The sequence below is a fragment of the Manacus vitellinus genome, unplaced genomic scaffold, assembly GCF_001715985.3.
Source record: "Manacus vitellinus isolate BGI_N305 unplaced genomic scaffold, ASM171598v3 scaffold_66_pilon, whole genome shotgun sequence".
NCBI lineage: Eukaryota > Metazoa > Chordata > Aves > Passeriformes > Pipridae > Manacus > Manacus vitellinus.
The window spans coordinates 1,255,536-1,281,323 of NW_021940729.1; the positions used below are offsets into that span (position 1 = coordinate 1,255,536).

The 25,788-nt window shown below is 39.6% G+C and overlaps 1 protein-coding gene across 1 annotated transcript in view; it reads left to right on the top strand.

Annotated features, from left to right (window-relative positions):
- The window catches only part of SCUBE1 (signal peptide, CUB domain and EGF like domain containing 1), a 175,581-nt gene that overhangs the window by 76,804 nt on the left and 72,989 nt on the right, over positions 1 to 25,788 (top strand). The window contains exons 5-7 of the mRNA XM_018083692.2: positions 11,347 to 11,472; positions 17,712 to 17,828; positions 20,337 to 20,426. Of these exons, the coding sequence (XP_017939181.2) occupies positions 11,347 to 11,472; positions 17,712 to 17,828; positions 20,337 to 20,426 (333 nt within the window). The remainder of the gene's footprint in view (positions 1 to 11,346; positions 11,473 to 17,711; positions 17,829 to 20,336; positions 20,427 to 25,788) is intronic.

Genomic DNA, 25,788 nt, shown 5'->3' on the forward strand with positions numbered 1-25,788 from the left:
AGACTTTTTTTTTCAAAGTCTGAGGCAAATCCAAATGGAAGGGAACCATCATTCCCTTCTTTTTCTGATTTGTCTTTTATTCCTTCAGCTTCAGAGTTGAAGGGTGATGTTTGGATACTGAGAAATAGATGTCACTAATTGCTCTTTTCTGGGGAATTTGGTGAAGAGCCCCTCAGACAAGCTGAGTTAGGCCATCAACTGCTCTATTAAAACCTTTCCATGGAGCTTTCTAAACAATTCCTAAATGTGTTGAAATCTAGAAGGAGTTTTGAAACCTTTTTTTTTCCATTAAGGAGAACAGTGTTAGCATTTAAACTGGAACACTTTGAAACACCGCACAAGCTCTAAACCGGAAAGGAAGAGAATTGGCTCCTGCCATCTCCATATGTTGTTCATCCTCACTGGCTCACAATTCCTGTGGGATTTGCACAGTAACAAGTGGAGAGCTGAAGGAGCTATCCAAAGTGAGCAAGCATTCTCTCACGTTAGAGGTAGACAAGCAGTGAGGAATCACAGGGCAGTGTAAGACAATAATGTGTGCAGGAAAAGATCCAAACCTCTCGAGTTCCCTTTCCTAACCAGCTCAGACTTTGCTGCCACGTGATTAACTTATTGTCTTTTTCTCACAGACCACTCTCATTCAACTGGAAAGTTTGGAACTGCATCATCTTAATCTATTAATTTTACTGCTTTAAACCTGATTAGTTTTCTGCTGTCATTAATCCTAAGGGCCCTTTGGTCTTACTCTGTGGGACCTACATGTCTGAGCTTACCAGCTCCTCATCTTCAGCAAACATTGCTCCTTTCCTACACTCTTTCCTCTCACTTATGTTCCTTTTACTACCTGTAGGCAAGAAGGAAGCAGGAGATTTTCCCTTCACCATCTTCAGCCTCTGGCCTTAGTATGGGTATGTAGAGAAAGGTCCAAAAAATATACACAAGCCAATGTCCAGAACATTGGGCTTTACTGCCTGCAGGAAACACTGAGCAGCACGTTCAGGGCTCCCCTTTGCCATCAGAGTCAGGACAAAAGTGTAATGTTTCAGAAGGGCTTCCTAATTGTGTGACCCTTAAAAGTCCCTGCAGTCACATCTTGCTCTGGTGAAGGTCCCATTATTTATGAACTGACTTTGTGTAGTAAGTGCATCTCTACCATTTTGCTTTGGCCATTGAGGTTTTAAATTGAACAGTGTTTTCCAACATCCAGTGTTGAAATCCTGTTTCCCCCATTTGTACAGAATGAGAGCAGCTTCCTGTTATTATACAACTTAAAAAGCCCGAGTTTCCCACTACAGACAACTTGAAATTTATATTGATTCTGTCACTAATCTAGTTGCTTTTGTTATGAGTCTTTAAGGTGAATGTGTAGGGTTCTGCAAATTTAATTGCAGCAGATGTTTCTCTGGGTTTTCTCTCTCTCATTTCACTCTGGATTTTAGTTGTTTTTCCTTGGAAAGGTACATGAAAGGGAAATCCTTGTATAGTCAAATGTTTGTTTTACCATCTAAAGCTTGCAAAGGGTCCTTAGCCTGGGCTGATTTCTTCTTGAAGAGCTGTAATTATTCATGGAAAGAGAAAAAAAAGCCTTTGTCACTAATAGGCTTCTTGGTGCTTCTTGTAACAGTCTTTATTATTCCTTTCTACATAATTTTCTATTGATGAGGTGAAAAAAAAGGCTTCCTCTGCTGTTGAGAGAGAAAAGGTAATTGTTCTTTTTTCACATTTACCAATGCTTGTTGCGTTCCTTATGTGTTTAAAGGACAAGGATGCAGAAAATGATGTTATTGATGGCATCACCATGGCAACAGTTCTTTGGAATAATTCATTCTGGCATTGTTATTCTGCACACACAAAAAAACGGGGACTTTCTTTTAAGCACAAACAGATTGTGCCCCTTTTAAATGCACCCATGAACTTTGCTTTTCTGAAGATTTACAGACTGGTTTGGGGCAGAAAGGATTCTGACATCATTTACCTCTCTGTGTACATCACATTATGGTGTTAAAAAAAAAACCACTTTGAAAAAGCCAATGGTTTAAAGGGACACAGTATGGGAAGGATACATAAACATTTCTTTGATCAGAAAGACAAAAAATACTTGAAAGAATTTTGAAATTTATGAGCTCTAGCACTCTTGAATAATCAGTCAAGAGACAGAGGGGAATGGAGGAGCCAAACACCCTGAGCTTATTAGTTATTTAGTTATGACAACACTCCAGATAACATTACTTTTACCCCAGACACTGCACACATCTTAGCACATTTTGATAGGAAATCCAATTGCTGCTTCACAAGGCAGTTTATAAACATATATTGGCTTTCATATTCAGTTTTCCATTCTCCTCAGGTATGTAAAGTCTTGCTAATATTAACATTTTAGAAGCTGTAGCATTTTCTAAGGCACAGTGTAATTTTATTCTTTCTTGCCTCCGTTCCAGTTCTGGATTGGATTCCTTTATTTCTCTGATGCTCACCAATGAAATACGTGTTTTTATTAAAAAAAAAAAAAAAAAAGAAAGAAAGAAGGGAATTTATTGCAATTTGAACCAAGTTTGAAATCCATTCTCCACTCTGGCACCCTGGTGTGCACCTTCTTGTCTGACTTCCCCACAGGCCAAACTGTGTCCTGCACATCAGTGGTGCTTGGAAGTGGGCTGGACAAGCCTTGAACACGTGAACACTTGGCACCTAAAAAGGACTTGTGTAATGTGTAAAAATACTACTTAAATATACCAGTTTTTGAGAGGATATGTAGTTAACTCGAAATACACTGTTAGGATTTTGGTTCTGAGTTGCACATGATTTTTCTGGAAGTCAGCACAGCTGGTAGAAATCATCAGTTTGGTTATTTGGACAACAGCTTTGACCACTGGATTCTTCTCCTCTCAGAATGTTGATGGAAATGTGGAGCTCTGGGGACAATAGCACAGCTACATATGGATGTTCCTTCACATGCAGCTTTCTAGAGCTGAGGTGACCCCAAAAAACTGAACAGGAGGCTGGAAATTATTTCTTTATCCCTTATCTTTGACCACCTTTGTGCTACATGGTCCTTTCTACAGGGGGCAAGTCTAGGAATTCCTTGACATCCTGGTCAGTGTTTTATTTTGTGAGGAACAAAGTAACAGGATGAGCTTTAGGTCTTGGTTGCATTTAGCCCTATAAAAATGATAATCCTGGTCTAAGATAATCATTCCATCTGTGCTCCATATTTACTTGTAGAACAGAGAGCAGCCTTCACTTCTTGCACAGCATATTCTTGGGTTTAAATAGGTTGTAGATGTGCTAGTAAATATAGTATTAGATATACTTATGAATATTCATTATATAAAATTATTATTTTATATTAAATATTACATGAATATATATAGATCACAACATATGTTAATAATAGTACATAGTATCTGTAGATACATACACTGTAGTGTCCTGAATCATTTTGATAATTAATCTTACACTGTATTTTCTGTTGATGTAAAAAAGAAAATAGGAAAAATTGTAGTGTTTGTGCGAAACTTTTTCCAGCCATCAACACCTAGAAATGCCTTTGCATGTTGTGTTCATGGTAATAAAATAATCTTTCTGGAATAGCAAAATTAGTATCAGATTTCTTCAGACAGTGTTGTCTGATTTGGAGTGTTTTATGCCTTGCTGTAAGTCAAGGCCACAGGAGGCTCCCGCTTTCCTGAAAAAGAATTGGAGAGTTGTGAGAATATTCCCAGTGCAGAACAGGCATTGCTGAGGTCATTCTTCCACTTGGAGCTCGAAAGGAAACCCTCACACACATCCAGGGCCCTTCATCATCAGCTGGTTCCACGAGGAATAAAGTGTTGTAGTTGAAGCTCGAGAGGAGCCCAAAAGAAGAATCTGTTTCTTCCTCCTGCTTTACAGGATTTTATTTACTACACAGCTTTCCTAAAGGGCAGAGTCAGGAAGTCAACCTACTTCTGGCTTCCAAGGGGGCTGATCAAGCACATGTTCATTTTATGTTTAATTACGGGATTTTGCAAGAAGTTATGAAATTTCGATGTGAGGGAGTTCCTGCAAAGAAAAACGGTGTTGAAATATTTACTGTTGTTCCATCTATTTGAATATACTCTGTGTGTTTAAAAAAGTACCCTAGAAATATTTATCTTTAAAATATTTTATTGGGAATATATCTGGAAGCCAAGTCTGTCTCGTGTCAGTTGTGCAGATTTCAGAAGGAGGAAAAAAATTGCGATTTTAGTATTCTTTTTTTTAATCTTCTTATCCCATCTCTTACCTTATCTTTACAAAAATGATACTATAATGATTTAATTTTTGCTTAGACCTAGTTCAAAACCTTCTCACTAATGAAAAGCCACCTTTTCAATTAAATTATTTATTTATATTTGTGCAAATCTCTTTCTGAGATTATTTTAAGTCTTTATTAGAGATCTAAAAATCTTTACTCTGTCTTTGTGAGAAGTTTCACTTGGTAGAGGTGGTGAATGTTTGATTAAATACTGACTTTTCCTGTGATCAGGGAGGGGAAAAAACATTTCCTTGCCATTGTCTGGTCTAATGTTCTACAATTTTACTATGTTGTAAACAGGTACTTTTTGTCTCTAGAGACTTTCAGAAAAGAGGTGAGACAGGTTTTCGTAGCTCTAGCATGCTGAGAGGCCCAAAATATTTTAAAAAAATAATGTGGGAGTTTCTTATTCTTGTGACAACTCAGAGTTTCTTTGTATTTACTGAACTCCTGCTGCTGTGAATGAGTGTTTGGAGGTCATGGCGTGGCAGTGTCTCCCTGAAAACCAACCTTCTCTTTTGCTTTGCTTTACTGTTTAAGGAATTGCTATTTAAAGATGAAAACTGTAGTGTTGACTATGTTTTATTTCACTTTCTTGTCCTTATCTATCTCTCCCCTTGCCATTTATTTCCCTTTATTTCCCTTTGTGTGAAATCAGTGGTTAATATCAGGTGCCACTGGCAGAGACCAACACTCTTAATTCTGCCAGAGCAGCAGCAACACACGTTCTGTGGGCTGTCTTGCTGAATTTTTATTTGAGATGATCCATATCTATGTGTGAGAAGGTAACAGAGACTATTGGAAAGGGTTCTCAGTGAGCATCAGCTTCTCTTGGTGGCTCTGCAATGTGGGAAGCAGACTGAGAGTGCAGAACTTCTTTCATGTGTTCCACCAAAAAGCCATCACAGATTGGTCACAACCAAGCTGATATGGATTTCAGCCAGTCTTTTTTATCCTCCTCTTGATCCCAGGGGAATTGCTGACATTTTCTGGCAATTTTTAATCCTCTCTCCTTTCCCTACTTCCATGGTTTTTCTGCTGATTTAAACTTGGTCCGTTCATTCTCATCACCCGCTTAATCCTTCTCTCCTCTCTTGTGAATTCACAGCACCTTTGCAGAATTGCAAATCTCTGCCCTCACTGACAGAATGGAGTTTTATTTCTGACACTCTTTCTAACCCTTAAGACCAAATCCCTCTCCATGGCTGGATGACACATGTGCTTTTCTGGCTGCCACTCAGAGCAGGAACATCTTGCCAGCCATCAGGCTGCTGAAGATGCTGTCCCTGAGCACGTTTTAGGTCCAAACTGAAAACACATGTCATTGCTAAACAAACTTGAATTTGTTTATTTTATAAGGTACCAGCAGCTGTTTCCTTGTATGATGTCCAGGATTTCTCTACTTTTCACTACTTAACAGTGTAGGATTCTGTTTCCTTGGGGGTCAGCTTGCCTGCTGTATTTGTTTGCTTTTTAACCTCTGTTGGGGTGAGTTGCAGTCACTGAAACAACTACATTTTCCTAAAGCTTTAGGCAGAACCAAGGAATGAAGATAGGAAGTTTGTTGTTCTTTCAGTGAATACAGAAAATATTAGCCCATGACTCAGATTGTTGCGTTCCCAGTTTACCCAATGCCAGGTTTCTTACTTGGCTCTGCAGGTCTGTTCTTAGGTGGATGCTTTGTACCCATCATGTTGTGATCAGCTCAGTCAATTTATTTCATCCTCCATTTCCTTGCTGAAGAGGGCAAATCTTGAGAGGGGTTTTATCTTCAAGTAAGGACATTCTTTTTGGAGATGAAGCCAACTTAAGCTCTCCCTGGGCGGCCAAGCTCACCCAGACATTCTTCACATCCCAGAATCAGGCTCTTATTAGTGAGCCAGAAATGTCCAGAAGATCTGAAGCAACTGTGCAGCATTCCAGGCTGTTGGAAAACAATCCTTCTGCTTTAATGGGCCTGAGATCTGACCATATGGATTTGTTGGCTGTAATGGGATTGTTCAGCCAAATGCTGATTTTCATCACTCTTGAGATGCACATGAGATGTTGGAGTTAGAAGGCCAAAGCAGGGACACTCACAGGTGGGGATGGGGAGCTGCTTTCCACAAAGCCACACAAAAAAAAGTTAACAGTGTGTTTTTTATATGACAAAAATTTGCATGAATAATGTAGCATTTGGCTACATTAAAACAGCCATCTCACATTTTCACTACCATCGTGTTCCCATCTCCATCATAAACTTAGTGTCTTCTGGTTGGATTCCATTCCTCACAGAGTAAGAACCCTGGAGAGGAGTTGTCTTTGTCAATTTTCTAAGTTGCTTGGTCATTGACCACTGTGGGGATTTTGTAAGTGCTGTAGTTTCTCACACAATTTTTAAAAAATAAACAAAAAGAAATCCCATTACGTTAATAGTTTAGTAAACAACTAAAATGGGAATACTTGTTTTCCTCTTGCATTCTTTCCTCTCTCTGCTGCTGTAAATATATTCCCCTCTTCCCAGCACCAGGCATGGAAGAAGGACCACAAGTGACGATCACATCATCTAAAAACATTATATTTCACACCACATTCTCTTTCTTTCTTTATAGTTATTACAGTTACAACATAGTTGGTATTGTTATATTTTGCTGTGAGATTTTACTATGAACTGTATCAACTGATCCTGTTACAGTTGAACTCTACCATTCCTTAAATTAGCAGTTCTCCAAAAGAAAGAAGTCCTGAAATCCCTGAATATCCCCAGTAGCAGTTTTGTGGCACCACATGGATCCTGTACCCAAGCAGAAGTAATTATCCCCTATAACTAATATTGATGGAGAGACACTCACCACAACAACTGCATGTTGTTTGTAATAATATAAAGGTTTATGCTTTACTTTACTCGTGGGTTATGTTCAGAAAAGTGTTTAAAACAGTTCAGAAATAGTTAAGCACTGTGGCTTCTCTGAGTCCATCAATTCAATGACTTGGATATAACTTATATTTAGTGTCTTTTTAGCTCTTCTGGGAGTTACTGGAACAGAATCATTTAACTTATGTGTGATGTATTAATTTCATAAATCATGTCTACAACTTTTGAAATTATTTTTTATAAGACACTTTTTTGTATCTCATGTTGCAACTCTAAGAAGAGATTTCACTGTGTACCTGGTGCTAAAATTAACTTATCAACAGAAAAAAGAATGTGATTATGTAGCTTTGAGGACTGAGTGTAAATAGTGCACATGCTACTGTGCATGCCAGTGTGTATATACAGGTTAAGTTCAAGATCTCTTATATTTTCTTACCACATTCAAGTCCATGTAGTCTGACAACACTCTAAAAGTTATTCCTGTGTTTTGTCTTTGGTGCAATTTAAATAGTCTTTTTTGGATTGTGTTTGGAATCAACTTGTTTATTTGAAAGTTATAAAAACAGCAGCAATGTAAACACAGAGTAAGTGAAATGATGACAACACAGAGGACAATCTGAGCACATATGATGAGCCACGGGGTGAAATAATTGCTAGAAGTGTTAATTAAGATGAGAACAGGCAGTGTTAATGAAAAATAAAGGCTGATCAGTACCTTAGTTGTCACAGTCAGGCTGATTTAAGCACTTTCAGAGCCATTGAGCTGAAAACATTTTTAGAGCATAATACAATGGAGGGGTCATTGTATCAGACTGAACATTTTGCAGAACAGCACTATTAGGAGATCTGTGATAACCAGGTGGCAGACTGGATTAAAGGGGTAGACTCACACCCAAAGCTCTCCTAGGCCAGGAACAAAACTGCCTGTGGGTTGTGGGTGCACAGGACCATGTCTGACACACCCCCATGAACAACCTTTTGTAACTCAAAGTCAGAAAAAAATCCAGGAATGCAACAGGAGAGAGTTTCTCAAGCTGTATCTAGAATGCTGAGAGAGGATTTAGTTTTAATTAGATTAGTGTTTTCCTTTCTCAAGTGGCATTTCTCTTCCTGTTTATATTTTCCAGTGGATTCTGTTTTGCTGTCTGTAAGGTGAATTTGCTGAGGATGTGTCTGTGTTCCAGAAGTTTATTTTACTGTCTGCCAGCACTGCCAAAGGGAACATGCACCCACTCTTGTGCTGGCTTTAGAGATTACCTTGAGTAACAGCACGTGGAATTAAGATGCTGCTTTTATTAACAGTTAATATGTAAGACTTTTCAACACTGGGCATTTTAGTGTCATGACGATAAACTAATGAAATTATTTTTTTTTTTTGATGTACAGACTTCTCTTTTACCAACATTTAGACTCTCCCTACATTTGGGAACTGTGGTTTTTCACTTGACCCAAATTATCATCAGTTCTAGAAGCTGGGACATGCAGATCCCTGCAAAAATCCCAGCTGGGAACAGCTCCTGGTGTTCCAAACCTGAGTGATGATGCAGATGCTGACAGGAATACTGAACAAAGTCATTTTAGGAGTATTTTTCTCTCCCATTTATATGCATTTCTGTAGCAACAAAAATTATTACTAGGAAGGTGTTTAGCATATTTTTGCAATTTTTAGTGTGATTTATATGCTGTATCATTAAAGATTCAATATCGTCTGAAGGGTCAGCTTGCAAAAAAGGTAAACTTGATTTATCAACAATGATTCATAAATTACTTGTGTATGTAGATTGATACAGAAGACATCTGGCCAAATACTGTATTTGCTGAAAAATTTAAATTTGGAATTATTAGAACTATTTGCCAATTGAGACAAATTTGGTTTAGATCACCTTTTTTTTAGCGAGGTAAAATTTGCTGCATTCGTCTTTCAATATATTTCTTCAGGCTAGAAAAGTTTTGCTTAGCAGTTTTTTGTAATTTAATTTTTAGGGATTTTGAAAAATGCTGAAATAAAAATGAGAATTTTCATTGCACCCGAGTTCCTGCTCTTGACCGAAAAATAATAGCCTTTCATTTCACTAGGAAAAAACTTAGCATTATCTAAAATAATGAATTTCAGGCTTAGGAGATTTCTGTGGTGATCTCCAGCTAAACATGGAACTGAAATAGTTTTTCTACAACTCTTGACTACCTGATTCATACAATAGCTAAAATAATTGTATGAAAATATTTACTAAAATATTTTAGTAACTGAAATATTGTGGTCTTACACACAAATAGCAGGATAAAATTCTGCTCTTGTCTCACTTTTGTTTCACAGTGTAATGATTTTGAGCTTCGATTTCCCCCAGTATTTTATGTTGTCTTCCCAAGTGATTTTAACAATGGCAGATATTCACTATCTGTAAGTAACCAGTGAAAAATCACTTGCTTCATTACTCTTCTGGGCCCTTAAATATCTTCTTTCATCTATGTAATTCCCTCTCCTCATTGCCTCAGCACTGTGACTCAATCAGCCATGTGTTATCTTTCCCAGATCCTTTTCTGGGCAGAGCTGGAGTGCACAGGAATGCAGTTTGACAAACACATTGTGTCTGAAATCCTTTGTTGGGAGAAGTGGAGAGAAAGAGATTATAAAATGCCTCAAAACCTTCACTAAGGCCATTCCCAGGTTTCTTGTATCTGTTCAGCCAAACAAAACGTTCATACCTCACTTTGATGTGTAGGATGGTATTATGGCTTATAGGATGTATTGTATCTCACAATAGCATCTGTTGTCCAGGCTGCAAAGTTTACAAAGAATAACTTATTTTGTGTTTTGGCAAGTTTTAAGACTCATCAAGGACAACACAGAGGGGAATTCAGAAGTAATAAATATATCTGCTGTCTATAATGTATGTGGGTTGTTACAGGTGATGAGGTTTAAGATCCTGATATCTTCTGTAGGACTGGTGATGTGTGTTTTGCATTCCTCAGCTGATATAAACCTTTCAGAGGTAAAACTGAGGAGAGAAAAAATTTCTTGAAGCTGTTAACTTCTGACAACCTGAGGGAATCTCTGGCTTTCTGTAGCATTTCCTCCTCAAAAATTTGTACAAAAACCCCCCATTTGCTTACAGTAGATTTAAGCTGAACATTTTACACTGGAGTTATTTTGAAAAATTAGCCTAGAATAGATAGGAGTAGGTGTTGCAAAGTGTCAAGTGCCTTCTTGAGTCCACAGTGATGTTGCTCACACCAGTGTTTTGGGGAATAAATGCTGTTTTCGGGCAGCAAGCTGAGTTACACTGTGAATTCTCTGTCGGTGTACTCTGAGAGAATTTGTCTCTCCTTTCCAGGTCAGATATCCAAGGGGAAGTCTGGGAAGGCTTTGTAATGCAAATGTGGCTAGCCTTCGTTCCCACAAGGAATGTTAGATGCTGACCCATAAGAGCTGAGTTCAAGATTTCTGTGAATATGTGGGGTTTGAATTAACACAGCAGTGAAAGGCTCTAAGAGCATAAGGTGCATTCAGTATCTAAATCACTTACATGGTTTAGAAAGCTAAAACTGGCACTGTGATGGTTCAAAGAAAGCTGATTTACGCTGTTCCCTGGCACAAACATTACCAGGAATCCACCCACGGCACTTGTGGGTATTTGTGTGTTTTGTTTCGTAGAGTCAAAGGGAAAAGTGGTGGTAGGTTTGTTGGAGGTGACAGATAATTGAGGTGCATAACAAACAGCAGAAAAGAAACAGATCCACTTAGTTATAGTATTTGATGGATTTTGTGTGTTAGAAAATATAAAACACATTAACAGGCAAATAAAAATGCACCAGACAGTAACAGCCATTAAATTTATACAAGGAAAAAAATGACAGTGAGTTCAGTCGTTGAACTCTGATAATCACCAGTGGGACATTGCTGGAGTATCCTTTAAATCCATAACATTTTCATGGAAAATTAAAATATAGATACAGATTAAGTAAGTCACAAGTTCTGAGTTTCCACATGCAACAGAGACACCCTGTAGTCCACAGCAGTATTTGCCCAGGAGGAAGTTTGACTTGTATTACACTGTTTTGTTGATTATAAATCTCTTTTCAACTCTGTCCTCTTGTCTCGTGGAACAAGCAAAATGAAAGTTAAAGTTGCTGGAGGACTGGGGATGTATAATCATTTTGTAATTTTACTTCAATACTAATAATTTCCATTTTTCTCTCTTTTTTTTTTTCTTCCCAGAGGGTATGAACTGTATGAACAAAGATCATGGGTGTGCACACATCTGCCGGGAGACGCCCAAAGGTGGGGTTGCCTGTGAATGTAGGCCTGGCTTTGAGCTTGCCAAAAACCAGAAGGACTGCAAATGTAGGTAGATGAAGATTAAATTTCAAATGCCCCAAAATGTCTTGTTTTCTTCGTTGTTGTTGTGTTCCAGAAGGAGTTAACTTTGTTTTGACCAGAGATGATTTGTAATGTTAGCGATGTGGGATTTTTGCTGTGGAAGGGGTATTTGGGGATGGGTAAGAGGGATTGAATGATGGAATGTTGAAATCTTGACAGTGGCTCTCTTGACAAAATAGTTACAATTTTTCTACCTCCTTATGAAAGCAGAAAAGTGAAGGATCAGTTTAATGGAGACTTTCCTTGTAAAACAACACAAATAAAGCATAGTGGGTTCTGGCTTGCAATATTTGGGAAGACCATAGTGACAGATACATTGATAAGTCTACTAATGGATTTAATGATAAAGCCACCAGACTATCAGATTAAGAGTGTGAATTCCTCTTTTTGGAAGGATGGAAATGATTGCTCTAGTCCTGATTCCACTGCACACAGTCTAGCTTTCCTTTTATTACCTGGAAAACATTCAGCTGTATCATATGTACTGTTCTTCAGAGAAAAGCCCCCAGTTCTTGAAGCTGGGATGCTGAAGATACAGATCCTCATTAGCACACAAAATTAGAAATCTCCCTGTTCAGGTTGAAATAATTGACCTCAGCATCATTACCTGAAAACTTCAGGATTGAGGCTTTCTGGTGGCTTCAGTGAGTGTTAGATCTGACTCCAGTAGCTTCTTGGTAGCTTTGTGAGAGATCAAAAAAGAAGGAAGTTTAATGAAACAACGTGAAAAATGTTTGGTGCTTTGCACAGGGCCAGTATTTTTGAGGCAGTCTTTCTTACACTTCTGGTTTTGTCTTCCTGAGATCTCCACTGTATAAGCATGGTGAGATGGTATCAGTTCCCAAGTACAAAGTCAAAAGAATCACCTTTGATTATCACCAAGGAATGCCACAGGATATCATACAGCCTGATTTCTGCAGGGTATTAAGAGGTTACACAGGGCCAAAGGCAAAAGCACAGAGAAAAATTGCATTTATGGTAATTTCCATTCCCAGTGTTTATCAGAAGTGAACATTGCGTGCTGGTAATTGCAGTGCAGCATCAGCTACATTGGTGAAGTGGGAGAGGATGTTTATTTATGCTGTTTGTTATTTGTTTCCTCAAACTGTGTATTCTTTAGGAATTTCAGTATCCCTTTTCATACTGAGATGGTGGCAGGAGTATGAAAGCCTTTTCCAGAACATTATTTCTGAATGCCTCAAGGTTTAACCTCAATTTATTCTGTGCCCCTGTGGTGTTCACATTGTAGCTGGAAGTATAATGAACTTCTGCTGACAGACCTCTGAGTGAGGATGTTGAGTTTTTCAAGGCTGCAGACCTTACTTTGGAGTGTACCAGCCCCTGAACCCACAACACATTCTGCAGGCGTGTTGCAGAGTTTCATTTAAAACAACTACTTCTGGCCCTCACAAACACAAAATAGCCACATAGCCTGGGAAAATAATTGTGAGATTACAGCAGGCTCTTTATAAAGGTCTAGTTCTGAAACCAAATACTGACTTTTAAAAAAACTTTTTCACAGCTGACCATTTCAGCAGGATTGGCTTAAACCCTGAGCTGGAGTTTTGCAAGTGACAAGATTGTCATTAAATTCTAATTACATAATCACACATGAACATCTGATCATTTATCACCTCATGCTGATAAGGAAGGCACTCTTGGTGTCTTGCTTTATTCACTGTACATGATGGTCAGTGCTCATTGAACAGGCTTGTGTTCAACATCCTCCTCTCCATAATTTAGTGTCATGCCTCTCCTGCTGCACAGCATTTAAACCCTACTGTGAACCTGAAATTTTTAATTTCCTCGTGGGTTTTCCCATGATACTCATTACTGTAATATCAAAGTGCTTTGTAGGCGTTGGCAGTGTGTTTTCAGAACATTCTTGTCAAGTTACAAAGTGCTGCTTTGCCTGTCTTACAGATGGGAAATGAATATAAAGATGGTGATGTCAAAGCCATTTAGGAGTGAGAGGAGATGAACAAGAAACACACAGAACCCAGCTCAGCATTCATTTATAGCACTTTGGTGTGATCCCAGCCCAGCTCCTGGTGGCTCCAGCTGGAGCTGCAAATGCCATGGAGAAAGGAATATAGTATCAGTAACCTGGACTAGAAGGGATCCAGGTGACTTGCCAAGCCCTGAGTAGGAATTCCACAGCGAGGGCAGAAGTAGATCAGAGTTTTTAGGGCTCTGTCTGGACAAGACCATTCTTTCTTGACAGTCCATCTCTGATTTGCTCCTCACTCTGCAGCAAATGGGAAAAGATGCCCAGCTGTTACCACAGCCCTGACCTTCCCCAGCTTCCCTGTGCACTAAATGACACAGGAGTGTTTTCTGCCTTTGTCAGTAAGGAGAGAGATCATGATAAAAGGGATCTGTGGACAAGAAGTCTGGGATTTTGCAGCTTCTGAGTGCTTAAGATTGCAGCCTTAGTGGTTTCTTGGTGTAAATTTGAAGGATGCCATTTTTCAGTTGCCCAGCATGCTGAGAAAACAGTGGGACTAAAGGGACCTCAAGAGGTCATCCAGAAAAACACCAAGATCCATACATAATTCCTCAGATGAGCTGCATCCTTTAGATCCAAAACTTCAGTAAACTTCAGCTTCTGGGAGTTTACTGATATTTCTGTAAAAACTGCTTTAATGGCTTTATTAGAAGAATATTATGTTTTATCAGTGATTCTCATAGATACTTGCTGGCAGCAGAAAGAAGAGACCTCAGAGTAGTGAATTTGGTTCCAGATTATATTGAGAAAATATGAGAATTTACCTCCTCTTTCTGCATCTGTGTCCGTGAGAGATTTTAGGATCCTGCTCCTGAGCCTGATTGCATTAGAAATTTTTTATAAACTGAAGATTTTTTCCCCCCCAAATATGAGCAAACCGGGACATTTTGTGTTCATCTCTTTATTAGCTGGAAGTTGAAAAAGTAAGAGGAAACCTAAGCAGATACACATGCCTGCAAGTTGCAACCTAAAAGAGTTATAAACAAGTAAAAGACCTTCAGAATGTTAAAAATCTAAAGCTATACTAGAATAAATAATGTAAGCAATGTTGCATGCACAGCTCAATCACATAAAAAAGAGAAACCCATATATTAAGGTAAATTATGTATTTAATGACCAATTTAGTTAAAGAGCAGTGCAGTTTTTAATTTATCTGGAATTACAATGTTTGAATTGTTGCAGAGATCCATTCTACAAAACCATAAGACCTGGCTTGTGACGAATTCTGTGGCATCTGAGCCATAGGAATATCTCTCAGGACAAGATCAGGACATTGTTGTCCTGGGGGATTTTTTGAGTTACTGGGCACTAAATGCTGGATTTAATAATTGGCCACGTGTTTTCAAATACTCCTTGTCATGGGCATGTGAGATGGGAGAAACAAAAAAAAAAGGATTCTCTGAAACCTCAGAGAAGCACTGAAAACAGGATTTAGGGTGTAGAGTGAGAATTCTGGTATTTTCTGTCTTCTGGGGAGTTTAACCATCAATATCATTATCTAGTGGAATATGTACATTAATCCAGACAGTTGTTTCTTGTCTTTCATCATCAAAATGTCATTTCTAGACTAGTCCATATATATTTCTATGGATGTAGGCTCTGGTGTCTAAAGCAATGGTGCTACTCTGGTTTTAAATCTGCTATGTGGGAATAAATATGTCTGAGTTCTAACAGACAGGTGTATATTCTCCTTTGGTTAAAAAAAAATACTATTTTACATCTCTTTTATTGTTACATGATTTATAATATTTTAAGGTGATGTGTGTCTGTCAGAATTTACCATTTTGCCTCTTTTTGCTTGCCTCTTGGGTTTCATAGACTCTGAATGAGCACACAGTCCTTTGCATGGCTGCAGAGTCCAGATTAATCAGAAATGATTTTTAAAAAGAACACTTTGGGAATTCTCAGTAACACTGCTTTAATTCTTTCTGACAAAAATGGAGTAGATCTGGATGTCCATTTGCTTTTAAATAATTACGATTTTCTTCCTCTAAGCAAGAGAAACTTCTCACCGTGTCACTGCCACGGAATTAGGGCTGGAAGAAAATCGAAATGACATATTTTACAACTGGATTTTGTACCAATTTCACCTGCAGGGCTGTCAAACTCCAGAATTTTGGCTCAAGTTGCTTAAAATAAATAAATAAATAAATTGTAGTCTAGACAGAAATTCAAATCCTTCAAAAACGTGATTTACTAATGTTTGTAGGAGACAGGAAAAGGAACTGACCTACATCTGTGTTCCCTGACTGGGTAGAACAGGACCCAGTAACTTTAATATACAGGGAAACTGTAAAAGAAGTGTGTGATTCTGCAGGGTTTACTATAAATGCCATCAGTCTGGATTTTTTTTCACAGACAAATATAGTAAGGAAAAGTTCCTCATATTTACATCAGATATTTTCATCCCTGCCAGCAGAGGCTTTCAGCAGGGAATGCCAAAAATAACCACTGCAGTCAAGTTTTTTAAAATATGGGCTTTGTTGCTGATTGCACTTTAAAAATCTCAGTAAAAATACTGAAATGTATTCAAACTTCTGGCATAAACAAGACCTTTAAGTTAATTTGTGATGGCATAGAAACATGGAATGAACCTCCATATAGTCCTAGAGGCACATGGGGTCAGGCAGGAGGGGAGGAAGGGTAGAGGAAAATCACTTTACCTTGGGTTAGCACAAATCAAAGATGGGAGGTTTAAGAACAGAGAATTGACATAAAATTTTGTTTGGTTTGCATCAAAAATAGAAGCTAAAATGCTGCTGTGTAGTGAAGGGAAAGAAATGTTGCAGAATTATTTGTTTCAGGTGGTTTGTTTGGGTTTTTTTCCACAAAAATAAATGATTAGTTAACCTGTAAAAGTGGAAGAGGAGAAAGAATGCCTGAGGGTGGCTGTTGCTTAGGGGGATTTTTTAATGTAATTCCTTGGAAGTTTAGGATTCTTACAACTTGGGGTATGTGAGTTCAGTTCCCTCCTCTGTCTGGTGGGACTGAACCCACAATTCCCATTTCCCAGTCTAGTGCACAAAGCTCCAGTAAGGGAACATGGATCAGGCTGCTCTCCACCTTTCACACTGGCATTCCTTGCAATTGGATAGATATTCCTGGAAAGTGAGGTGGGAATCCAGGCAGGCTCTCTCAGAGATTGTTCTTAGCCCTGGGCACCGAGGCTGTTCCCTCTCTGTCCCTGAACAGCACAGGGATTTTATTCCAGGTGTTCAGTGGGAAGGACCAGGGATGCACCCGTAGTGGCCTCAGGTCTGTGCCCACCTGAGAGATGGACAATTCCTGTTGGAATCTTTGCCAGACTTCAAGGCCTGGAGTTGTAAGCTCGTAGTTCCCACACCGGCAGGAGGCTTTGACGGGAATTCTGTTGGGTGTGCTGGGGTGGGTCTCCCTCAGCTGCTTTTCTTAGAACTGTTCCATTTTAAGCTCAACATTTCAGTGGTTACTGAGAGGGACATGACAGCTCAGCACTGAGGTGCTCACACCAGAGGGGAGAAATCTCATTTCTGGGCACTGTGACTGAAAATTCCGGTCTACTCCATTTTCAGAAGGTGGGATTAAAGCAGGGTCACTGAGTTCAGTGGGAAAACAGATGAGCTCAGCCCTCTTGCATTAGATAGAACCTCAGTTTAGAGACAGATACATGATTTTCAAACCCTGTTAACCATTATCTTGATTTTAGTGTATCTTGCAATTTGCTTCTCTAAATTTTCTTAAGCTAGAAGGAAAATTCTGCTAAGACCAATGTGAGGAAGTTCCTTCTGAAAGCAGGAGTCAGCTTTTAAATTACTGTAACATTTCAAAACGAGGAGATGAAGGGGGAGCAAACGAGAGATGCTGTCTATAGACTTGAAAATATACATGTGTATTGGACATGAATTTTAGGAAGAGGTGGAACTGGGTACCCACCCCTACTAAAATTTATAATACAGATAGACTGGGGAAAATATAGCACATGCTGGGTTTTTCTCTCTCCACTGCATGGATTGAGGTTGGGACAGGAGACAGACATAAGGGAGGGGAGCAAAAAGCAGAAGAAGCACAAAATAACTGCAAACACAAAATGTTATGTTGCCTCATGTCTTGGTATGTTACTGCTCTTCCCTGTTCCACAAGGCCCTCCAGACTAATTGGTTTCATTGTCGTTTTATTTATATATACATATATACACATTCATTTGGGGCTTAACTAGTAACCTGTAACTATGGGAATGGAGGCTGCCAGCACACCTGTGATGACACAGACACTGGGCCTGTGTGTGGCTGTCACCAGAAGTACGCCCTGCACTCCGACGGCCGAACCTGCATCGGTAAGTCCTGCTCTGCAGCGCCTTTTATTTCGGGCTCCTCACAGAGTGCTCATGTCTACACCTGTGTGTGTGTGTGTATATGAGTGGGTGTGCGTGTTTGTACCTCACAGGGGTTCAGCACCACTGCTGAGAGAAGTTCCTGCTGTGGCTGAGGTCACGCTGGGCAGAGAGAGAAGCATTTTGTGCATGTTCTGTCAAAACGTGTGTTAATGAAGTATCCCCTTTGTTACTCACGTGCAACTTTTGTTTCTCTTCATAACTCTATTAATTGTGCAAGTTAAAAGGTGTAGAAGGTAATTTTTGAAGTAAAAAGGTGTAGAACATAATGTTTTAAGTAAAAAGGTGTAGAACATAATTTCCAATGAAAGTTCAGCACTTCCCTTCACTTCCATGAGTCAAGACTTCCTTGCACAAAGCAAGGTTAGGAAAACAACCTTCTTTTCTAAGCTGTTATCAGGGAAAATTAGTCATCAGGATGTACCTTCTTCCCTGTTGTATGATTTATGGTTGTAAAAATTATAATACCTGTAGTGAGTAAGTTTTCATTCAGAATATCATTAGGAAAAAAGCTGTTCAAGAGACGGAGCATCTGGGGAGATGCCATGCAAACATTTATGGTTAGAAAATGTATTATTTGCTTAACGTCATTTCTTTCCACTCTGCTTTAAAAGAGAAAAAAAAAAAAGAAAAGAATAAAGGATATTTTTGCATAGTGCAAGTTAACATTTGAAAATTCTTGGTGATGGATCAGAGTCTAAAATCCATAATGGTTTTTCCACTGGTGAGGGCTTTGAGAGCAGGTTTTATTGAATGGTTAATTGATCTTCTGTTTATTATCGTTCACTAATACCCTTGGATTGATGTTTTATTTTGTCCAGCATGTAAAAAATGATTTGAAAAGCTGTGTACACTGCACCTGTTTTTTACTTTTTTTTTCCCATTTTTGTAATGTAATACATACAACTCCATGTTACATTCCTTGGTCTTGTGATGTAAGTCACATATTACTGCCTGTGCTGATTTTCGTCCCTCTGAATAGTTCTTTCTCTTAGAATACTTTTAAGTTTTTATTTCTTTTTTTTTACATTTTTATTCCTGCTTTCTGGTGATGGTTCCTGATTGCCTGTCTTGTCTGATAACTGATGTTTATTAATTATTTACAGAGAAAAAAAAAAAAAGGCAAAACAAAACAAAAACTCAAACAAAAGCCTCTATTGCAGCCTGATCCCATCTAGAACTTGTTAAAAACAAAACAAAACAACTTCTTGTTACCACTCAACCATGTAGTGTTGCCACAAACAAAACCTGCCAGCCTCCTCCTCCTCCTCACCTCAGTGATTCCAGTGTTTGCTGTCTTCAGTGGTGTATATTTTCCAGGCATCACTGCAAGAATGCAAACTTCTGCAATGCCAGATAAATACTTGTTGACCCTTTGTCTAACATATTTTGTCTTCGTTTGCTTGACTTAACCTTTTATCTTTTTTTTTTTTTATGTTTGCTGCATGTGAAAGTCCCCACTTGCATTTTTCGTTTTAGTTTTCCTAATCAGCATTTCCCTCTTCCTAGAAGTCATTTTATTTACCCAGCTGCTGCTTCTCCATCGCTCTCCTGTATCAGAAATCTTTAATTTTATTTCACCTACTGATCATCTCTTCCCACACTCGTGACTGTTTCTGTGTATTTCTAACGAAGCATAACCAAAGTCCTCATCATGCTGTATGAAACTCTTACATGTAGGATATCAGAGACCACCTTGTCAAATGATCTTTGATGCCATCTTCTTGCTCACTGCATGCTTCTAAAATTACTAAACCCTCTTCTTGCAACATCTTTCCTAGCATTGAATGTTTAGCTAGTAGTGTTTCATAGACAAGCAGGCAACCAGCACTGCCCAAATTGATCTTTTTTTGTGTTTGTTTGGTTTGTTGTTTGTTTATTTTTTGGTGTTGTTTTTTGTTTAATTTGCATGCTGGTGTTTGGTTTCTCCTTCTCTGATGTGTCAGTGTGTACAAGACTATGGTGCATCCATCACCGGACTCTTCTTGCTCTCTCTGTCTGTCTTAGTCTTAGTCTTAGTCTTAGTCTTAGTCTTAGTCTTAGTCTTTTGCCTGCCACCTTCAGATCTTGGTGCCACCATCAGCCTGAACCACAGTTTGGTAGTTTGTTTAACTAGCCTTCCTGAATTTTAATTTTCATCACTAACACCTCTCTGGGGCACTCATGGTTAGCTGTCTTCTCCTCCAGTAGGAATCCAGCTTCCTGTGTGTCGTTAATTACTTCACAGTCGACCATCCTCCCTTCTCACCCTCTTCCTTCCTCCTCTCCCTGAACACCCTGTCATTTTTTCCTGGGGTCTCAAAGGGACTTAACTCTCTAACGGGGATTTAGTGCTTTCATGCCTTGCTTCTTGGCTTTGGCTGTGCCATGCCAAGAAACTGTCTTAGGCAGCGGAAAATTGGGCTTGTGATTAACCAACTGCTCCATGTTTGTCCCTTACTTGTGTTTTAGAGAAGGATGAGGCTGCAATTGAGAGTTCTGAGTACAATGCCACGTCAGTAGCTGATGTGGACAAGCGGGTGAAACGGCGGCTACTTATGGGTAACACTTTTCTTCCACTTCCTTTGTTGTGCTCTCACTTTTGTCTGTATGTGTGTGGGGGGGAGGTTCTCTTTTGGTCTCATTTGGTTTTGGTCTCCTTTGGTTTTGGTTTGGCTTGTTGTTTTTTTGGTTTTTTTTTTTAACCCGACTTCATCTGTGTGGAAAGGTCACCGATTTTGTTAAGTTCTCATCTGTTGTACAATTTCATTTCTTGTTTTTAAACTTCTTTTTTTTTTTTTCTAACGCTGCAGCTTTTAATGTTCAGTTTCCTCTGCATAGAAAGAAGCTTTTGCCATTAACCTTACTTACCTTTTGCAAGCTACTTTTTTACGTGTGGTTTGTGTGTTTGTGTGTATGTGTTGCTGTAGGATTCCTGAAAAACCTCCTGTTGCAGACCTGCCTGTTGACTTAAAAGTCAGTGATGATGATGATGATGATATAAACCAATGTTCTATTACATATGTGGCGTTAAATGAACAACTGTATTTGCCTAATTAAAATTTCCTGTGCTTTTGATTGAAGTGTAAATATTATGACTGGAAATTCATTTATTTCCTTTGCGCAGCTGTTTCAGTAACCACTGAAAGATCTTTCCCTAGTGACTAGTGAGCTTCTAGTATGTTCTTCTTTCAAGACTGAAGCATGGCTTGTTCCTCTGTGTTGTTGGAGCCCGAGAGTGGAAGGGAATACGAAGTGCACTGAACAATGAGGATAATTCTTTAGCTCCTGCTCCCGGTTAACCCATTGCACACCCTCGTGCTTGTCTTCTTTGGGTTCCATTTATGGCTGTCAGTGAGAACAGCCTTTTGGGAACGGAGAGGGGAGAGTGGCTGGACCTCTGCCAGACCCTTTCCATGTGACATAGAGCACAGAGCCAGCAGTTTGGGGTTTTTCAGGTAGTTTATTTCTCTGTCTTTTCCAGTCTGATGCCCTGCTCACCACATACAGTTATTTCCACTGGGTTTTAAACATAGTGAGCAGTGGCAAGATGGACCCATTTACAAGACAGGCATTCCCCACCCACAGGAGAGCTTCTGGCAGGACAAGATTCTGCCCTGTTCCCTCTGGGTTACTATTTCATTTCTTAAAACCCTTTGGAGAGGGTCCTGCTGGCCTCTGACAAGCTCAGCTCTGGCTGTGAGTGCCCACACCTACCTGGAGTGACCACCTCCAGGAGAGCAGAATATTCACTTTGAATATTTAACTGATTGCTGGGCTAATAATTGCAGTAGGTGACAGCATTTATGAAGTTTCCATATCACTTGTGTCTTGCCACCCATGACAAGCCATCCCCTCACCAGCAGGACAACCCCTGTGTTGGAAATGGCACAGTGTGATGGTAATAGATGACAATATTGAGGACGAATATTTTCCCTCATGTGAAAACCTGAGGGGCATATATCCCTTTATTTTTAGCTTATCCATGATGGTTAATTTCGAGTTAGCTTGCAGACCTAGCAAGTGAGCCACATCAATTTATTGTTTCATGATACACTATTTCAAGTCATTCGAGCTAACAGGAGCTGTGAGGCAGCTCATCTTGCTTTGGAAATGTGCTGTTAGCACTTTTAGCTATAATTTCAAGAAGACCCATAGTCTCACAAGAAGTCAGGGGGAAAAAAATGTACCCAAAGGCCTCTGGACTGCTGAAAATGCAGCCCTATAGGTGTAAATGGTGAGTTTGCCCAATCAAAAATGGTATATATAGTACAGTGTTGATGCCTCACCCTCTCATAAAAGTAATTATCCAACCTGAAAGTAAGCTCACACTGCTTACAGGAGTCCAGGAAAGTGGCATTAAAAAGTTTAGCATTAAAAAGATTAGCAACAGCCTTCTTAATTACACCAACTCTGCAAGTTCCAAGCTTAACACAGACTATGGAAATAGGTTTAGGGAGATAGTTTAAAATCCAGTTTGCAAAATACATCGTTTAGCTCTTCATTAGCAGGTATCACCCAAGAGCTGAGAGTGATTCCTTAGTAAAACATTAACTAGAGCAGAAAAGAAATTCAATTAGTGAGTGAAATCTGAGTGGAGGGCTTATTACTTAGGGACTTCTCTACTTATTTATTTCTTCTGATTTCTAATGCTTAGAATTGATTTTTTTTTTTTAATGGATCTTACTCATTTCAGAAGTGTAGTGGCATTTCCATGAAATTCCAGGTGTCTTCAGATGTTTTCTAAACAGCTGGTTTAGCAAGTACTGGAAGGCTCCTCAGGAAACTTTTTTTTTCCCAGCTTTTCTAAATGGACTGTGATTTTTGGCCCTCCTGCAGGCAGTCTTGGGAGAGCAGGAAAAGTAGATGACTTTATGTAATTTTAGTAGTCTAATGAAAGGTGCTTTCAGTTGCAAGTCCTGAGCTGGTAATTTCTGGTCCCCTGTCATTTGCTGCACACTATTAAAATGAGTATCATATCAGCCAAGGTATTATTAAGAATAATAAGATTATTAAATATTCTTATTTATTACGAATAATTATTAAGAATAAGCTCGCACAAGATGATTTTAGGAGAACATTTTGCTGTCATTTTGCTTCACCAAGACTGGCCACCTCTGTGTCTTGGGCTGATTCTTACAGGGGTTGTGTCCCAGTCATGGTGTGGTTCTGTGACTTGGGGCTAAATTTAAACAGAACAAAGTAATAAATACACTTTCTTCCTCCCTGTTAGATGCATTTTTGTCTAGGTCTTGTGAGGCAGACAAGAAACTGGTCTTCTCTCATGACCTACGAAAAACTTTCCTTTGGAACCATCCAGTGATTCCCAGGAATTTCCATCCAGCTTTTTTCATAACGTTTGGAAAGAGTCTGTGGATTAGGAAGGACATTCACCCTGCAGAAGTTCACACACCCCCAGGCATTTAAAACCAGAGCTGTACCATTATCTGTAAGGTCCATTTACACCCCCCTTGTTGCAGAACACCTTGCACTTGCTATAAACCAGTAGGGCACGACCAATGTCTTCAGGTCTTCTTAAAAATCTGGTATATCTATCTTGCACCTAGTTGAGCACTGCCTTCAGCTCTTAAAATTATGTTCAAATCTCTGTTTTGTGTGGTACAACACTTATTTTTTCCGAAAATATTCTCTGTTTCTTATGAGCATCATGGAGACCTTCTCCCTTTACCTTCTTTTTCCTTGGGAACCTCTTTGCCATGACTGTTTTTCCTGTCACAGCATCATAGCATGAGACTGCCCTACCTGGTTAAAGGAGCCTAAATCTAGCATGAGTTTGAAACACAGTGTATCCTGCCCTGCCTACCTGTCTGAAAACCATTCTAGTGTGGGCACACAGCTTTAGAAGCACTAAATTTCTGCTCAGCCCTACTAATACACATATCCCCAAAATATCTGGTCCTGTGTCACACCTTAAGCAATGGAGGTTGCTTTTATTCATGTTTCCATATCTCTTTTTGCTGTTGCAGCCCTGGATAGAACTCCTAAGTCAAACAGCCCCACAGTGTACAACTGTAAAGATGAGTCATCCTGCAGTCCAGCTCCTTATCATTAAATAAACTGTAAATTTATCAAGTCTCGTGGGTTTAACATCCTTCTTGGCCACTGTCTTTCTCTCAGAAAGGCTTGAGGGTTTTTATAGAGCTATTGTCTGAAGCTTTCTTGTACACAGAACATGATGTTACTGGACACAAAAGTAGAGTTTGTAGCACCAGTTATGCCACTGGGCTGCCTCATTACAAATAAATCAGCTGCTTACAAAGGTGTGACAGGCAGCTCAAAACTTCCTCTCTGAGGAAGCAGAGCTGTAAAACCGTCTGGTGTTAAGGAGATAATGCTTTGCTCTTTGGCTACTCTTTACATCAACTCTTAGAACCAAATAATTTTATGATGTATTTTTTTAGACCCATTTCTCACTGTGTTTCATTTTCCTTCCTGTTCTCTGTAACACTCAGATGATCAGGTTCATTTGGGCTCGACCTCAGGTGACTTCAGAACAACTGCCAGGGCTTGTTCATCTTCCTCACCTTCAATCCACCTTTTCCATTCTTTCCAGAGATCACTGTTACAAGAACTCATGTTGGCAATAGAATGTTCTTGCTCTGGTTGTGAGGTTGGTTCCTTCTTGTCACACAAAGAGAGTTTTACAAAGTTCTTCTGAGTGCAGCAAAGAGCAACAGGACACTGAGCCCATCTTGAAGTTAAGTAATTTCCCTGGCATGTTTAGGGGAAGTGTGATGGTGCAAATAACAGTCATGCCATTGCTACCCATGTCTTCAGAAGGCCAAACTCTGCCCAGAAATTCACTCCTTCATGAGACATGTTCGGCTCATTTTGCGCCAGGGCAGCTTAAGATTTTTCCAGTGAACACTGACTTCTGGGGTCATCAATGAGGTTATTTGCAACCTGCATCAGAAACAGTGATGCAGTTCTCTTCCCTTGAAGCTGTCTCCCAAGATCCCTACAGATTATCTAATGTCACTTGATCAGCTCTTTCATCCAGTCTTGGATGAAAGGTACCTGGAAACATCAGCCAAGGTAACTGTGTTCATCCTGTCCTGGCCAAAGCTGGTTTGATTTCAGATTTTTAGCCCAGTACCTACAAAGGATTTTAACGAGCTGCTCGTATCATATTAAGAAAAAATCCACAATTTGATCTTGTCATCGTGCCCTACAGCATCTGCAGCAAAGGTAAACATTTCAGCATCTGTTACATCAAGGAGGCAGAGAGATTTACAACTTTAGAGCTTAGGTTTACCCATTTGAACCAAAAATGGCACTCAGCTTCATGTATCTTGAGTCACCTGAGCTTAATAATCAGACATGTGGTATCTTTTCCTACCCCACAGTTATCTAAGGATTAGGCCACCCTATTCATCCTGGACACCAAACATGCTTTTGTCTGGAGCACCTGATTGCCTCAGTGGCAGAAAGGTACCTGGTTATGGCTCTTTTCCACACCAAATTACCTGTGCAGGTGACAGGTTGTGTCAACTGACTGTGAGTGAGCAGGGGTGGAACCATCTGATGTGAGCTGAGCACACTCCCCAGGAGCTGAGGACAGAAGGGCCATCTGAAGGACCATCCTTCCTTCTGCACTTGCCCCTCACAGAGGCTCCCAGATTTCATGCAGCTCTAACCAGAGCATTCCTCCACATTCCCTGTTTCCAGTGAATTAAGATCCTCCTCCAGGTATCTTGCATAAAGTAGGGATTGCAGAGGGCACACACCCAGTGTGTGAACTTCATATTGATCATGGTGGGAGTAGAAAGCAAGGTCACTTATTGGAGATGTCTTGTCCCTGTGCACATCCACACCATCAGCCACCCTTCTCCCCTTCTTTCTCTTAGTCCATCTGGAAATTCCTGGGATTCCAGACCTCAGAAGAACTGATGGTGTGGGACTG